General features: G+C 55.0%; 1 protein-coding gene across 2 annotated transcripts in view; it reads right to left on the bottom strand.

The window, feature by feature from the left end:
* The window catches only part of KIF2C (kinesin family member 2C), a 33185-nt gene extending 30572 nt beyond the window's left edge, over positions 1–2613 (bottom strand). Inside the window, exons 1-2 of one of the 2 annotated variants that reach the window (XM_019501416.1) lie at positions 2425–2613; positions 2244–2338 (exon numbers count right to left, since the gene is read on the bottom strand). In XM_019501416.1, coding sequence (XP_019356961.1) covers positions 2244–2338; positions 2425–2488 — 159 coding nt within the window. In that variant the 5' untranslated portion in view covers positions 2489–2613. The remainder of the gene's footprint in view (positions 1–2243; positions 2339–2424) is intronic. The other variant, XM_019501415.1, reaches the window with a different exon arrangement.
* Positions 2614–3073: the final 460 nt, after the last annotated feature.

Raw genomic sequence — 3073 nt, 5'->3', positions numbered from 1 at the left:
GGGGTGCGGCCTTCCAGCCGCTTGGCGACCCATCTGACTATGTAGGTGTCGACACCACAGTCCCCTAGTTTTTTAACGAGAACGGAGTGAGAGACAGTGTCAAAGGCCTTCCGAAAGTCCAGGAAGACTACATCCACTGCTACCCCTCCATCTAATGATTTGGTGACCTGGTCCTAGAAGGCCACCAGGTTGGCCTGACACGACCTGCCTCTAATGAACCCATGTTGGTTGCCCCTAAGCATAATCTCCCTCCACTGGCCCCTCACAGACATGTGCCAGGATAACTCTCTCAAAGAGCTTAACCAGGATCGAGGTAAGGTAAGGGTTGGCAGGGACCTCAATGATTATTGAGTCTGACCCCCTGCCTGGGCAGGAAAGAGTGCTGAGATCAGATGACCCCAGCCAGATGTCTATCCAGCTTTCTCTTAAAGACCCCCAAGGTACAGGAGAGCACCACCTCCCTTGGAAGCCCATTGCAAATTTTGGCCATCCTCACCGTGAAGAAGTTTTTCCTGATATCTAGTCTAAATCTGCTCTCTGTCAGTTCGTGATCATTGTTCCTTGTTACCACAAGAGGCGCCCTGGTGAACAGAGCATCTCCGATCCCTTGCTGCATCCTGCTAATGAATTTGTAGGTGGCCACAAGATCCCCTCTCAGACTTCTCTTGCGGAAGCTGAAGAGGTCCAGGTCCCTCCGTCCCTCTTCATAGGACTTGTCCTGTAAGCCCCTGACCATACAAGTGGCCTACTCTAGACCCTCTCGAGTCTACCAACATCCTTCTTGAAGTGTGGCACCCAAAACTGGATGCAGTACTCTAACTGTGGTCGGAGCAACACTGCATAGAGGGGAAGTATCACCTCCTTGGATCTATTTGTCATGCATCTGCTGATGCATGGTAAAGGGCAGTTAGCTTTGCTGATGAACATATTAGAACCAAAGACAATGAGGGCTGGAAGTTTGCTCGGGAGGTCACATCTAGTCCAACCCCCTGCTCCAAGCAGGACCAGCCCCACTTACATCACCCCAGACAAGGCTTTGTCTAGCTGGGTCTTCAAAATCTCCAAGGATGGAGATGCTACAACCTCTCTAGGTAACCTGTCCCAGCGCTTCACTACCCTCCTTGCGAATTTTTTTTCCTAATATCCAACCTCAACTTCCCTTGCTGCAGCTTGAGCTCATTGTTCCTTGTCCTGTCGTCTGCCCCCACTGAGGCAGTCCAGCTCTTTCCTGTTTGCAGCCCCCCTGCAGGGAGGTGAAGGCTGCTATTCAATCCCCCCCGGTCTTCTCTTCTCCAGACTAAAGAAAGGCAGTTCCCTCAGTCTTTCCTCACCAGTCCTGTCCTGCAGCCCCCAAACTATTTTCATTGCCCTCCACTAGACTCTCTCCAATTTGTCCGCATCCTTTCTGTAGTGGGGGCCCAGAACTATACACAGGACTCCAGACGTGGCCTCACCGGTGCCACATAAAAGCAAATAATCCCTTCCCTCGATCTGCTGGCAGCGCTCCTACCAATTCAGCCCAGGATGCCGGTAGCCTTCTTGGCACCAAGGGCACACTGCTGGCTCCTGTTATAGCGTTACCATAAGGCATTTCACAGCCTCCTTGTCCTCCAAAATGAAGACCACCCTAACAAAAACAAATGGCCCAAAATGAGTATGTAGAAATAAGTAAGCTTGCAAGACTGAATTAAAACTCATTGTAATTGAAATAATGTTTAAGAGCGACTTCAGAGCAGCATCTCCCAGCCAAACAGTGCAGATGGCGTGGTGCATCACGTACAAACACAACACATTTGACTCCTAGGGCAAGGAAATGAAAAGTGTTACAAAAAAAGACCAAAAAAAAAAGCTGGAGACTACACCCATTATTCAGCTTACGATCAAAGCAAACCAAGTGTTATTTTACTGGCATGTGCATTCACTTGCTGTATCATACAAGGTATAAAAACACAGCAAACTGGGCAAAAAGTACTCAAAAGATGTTTCCGTAGTCCTGTAGTGATTAGTCACATCAAGACCAGTAAAATTAGAGGGCTGTAAACACTCGTGGAACAGAGAGTTAGACGCCGATGAACCCTGAATCAGCAACTCGTTACTGTAACACCGTTACTGTCAGGAGCGAGTCTGAAACTTGGGGCAGATCCAGAGCCAAAGGGGGCGGAAAGACACCGGCGTTACTGCCGCCGCAAAGGGCATGGGGAGACGCACAGCACCGGGCGCTGTGCCAGACTCAACAGACCCACCTCCTTTCCTTTCATGGCGCCGCCTTCGGCCCACTCCACCGACACCGACAGCGTCTCCAGGGCCACCGCCTTGATCCTGGCATTGTGCACCACCCCTGACGGGATAGGGGGCTCGGTGAGGCGGGCCCCGAAACACACCCCCGCACATCCCCCACCATCCACACGCCCTCCCCCCCGGTACCGTTGCTGCGCTGGATCTTGATGAGCAGCCCCGGCCGCAGACGGCTCCAGACCCGCGGGTCCATGGCAGGCAATGTGGGACAGGGAAGCACGTGGAGTCGCCTCAGCGGCCCCAGGGAGAGGCCCCGCGCAACCGCCGCCGGTTTAAACCGCGCGCCACCCACCGCGGGGCCTGCTGGGAGCCCGGCACTACAGCGACCAGCATGCCTCGCAGCGCCGCCGCCGGAAATGGGGCTCCCAGCTGACCCGCGCCTCTCCCGCCCGGAAATACAGCTCCCAGCATGCCCCGCGCCACCGGAAATACGGCTCCCAGCTGCCGGCGCCTTTCCCACGCGGAACTACATCTCCAGACATGCCGCGCGGCAACCCCCCCCCCCGGAGTTCTATGCCACCTGGAGGATCGAGGACTATACCTCCCAGCATGCCCCGCCCGAACTACCGTGTAGGGATTTGGGACTACATCACCCGGCATGCCCCGCGGCAGCCACCGCCAAGTGGAGCCCAGCAGCCCCCCCCCAAATCCAGTTCCCAGTGCGCTTCCCCGCCCGAACTACCACTCCCAACAGGCCGTGCGCCCCCCAGATGGTTGCTCTCAAGGTCTGCGGGAGCGGGGCGTGATGGGAGTTGTAGTCCCCCGAGGTGGAGCTCGC

This window comes from Gavialis gangeticus, unplaced genomic scaffold, assembly GCF_001723915.1.
Source record: "Gavialis gangeticus isolate Ggan-Ray unplaced genomic scaffold, GavGan_comp1, whole genome shotgun sequence".
NCBI classification, from domain to species: domain Eukaryota; kingdom Metazoa; phylum Chordata; order Crocodylia; family Gavialidae; genus Gavialis; species Gavialis gangeticus.
This window is presented reverse-complemented; position numbering and strand designations above follow the sequence as displayed.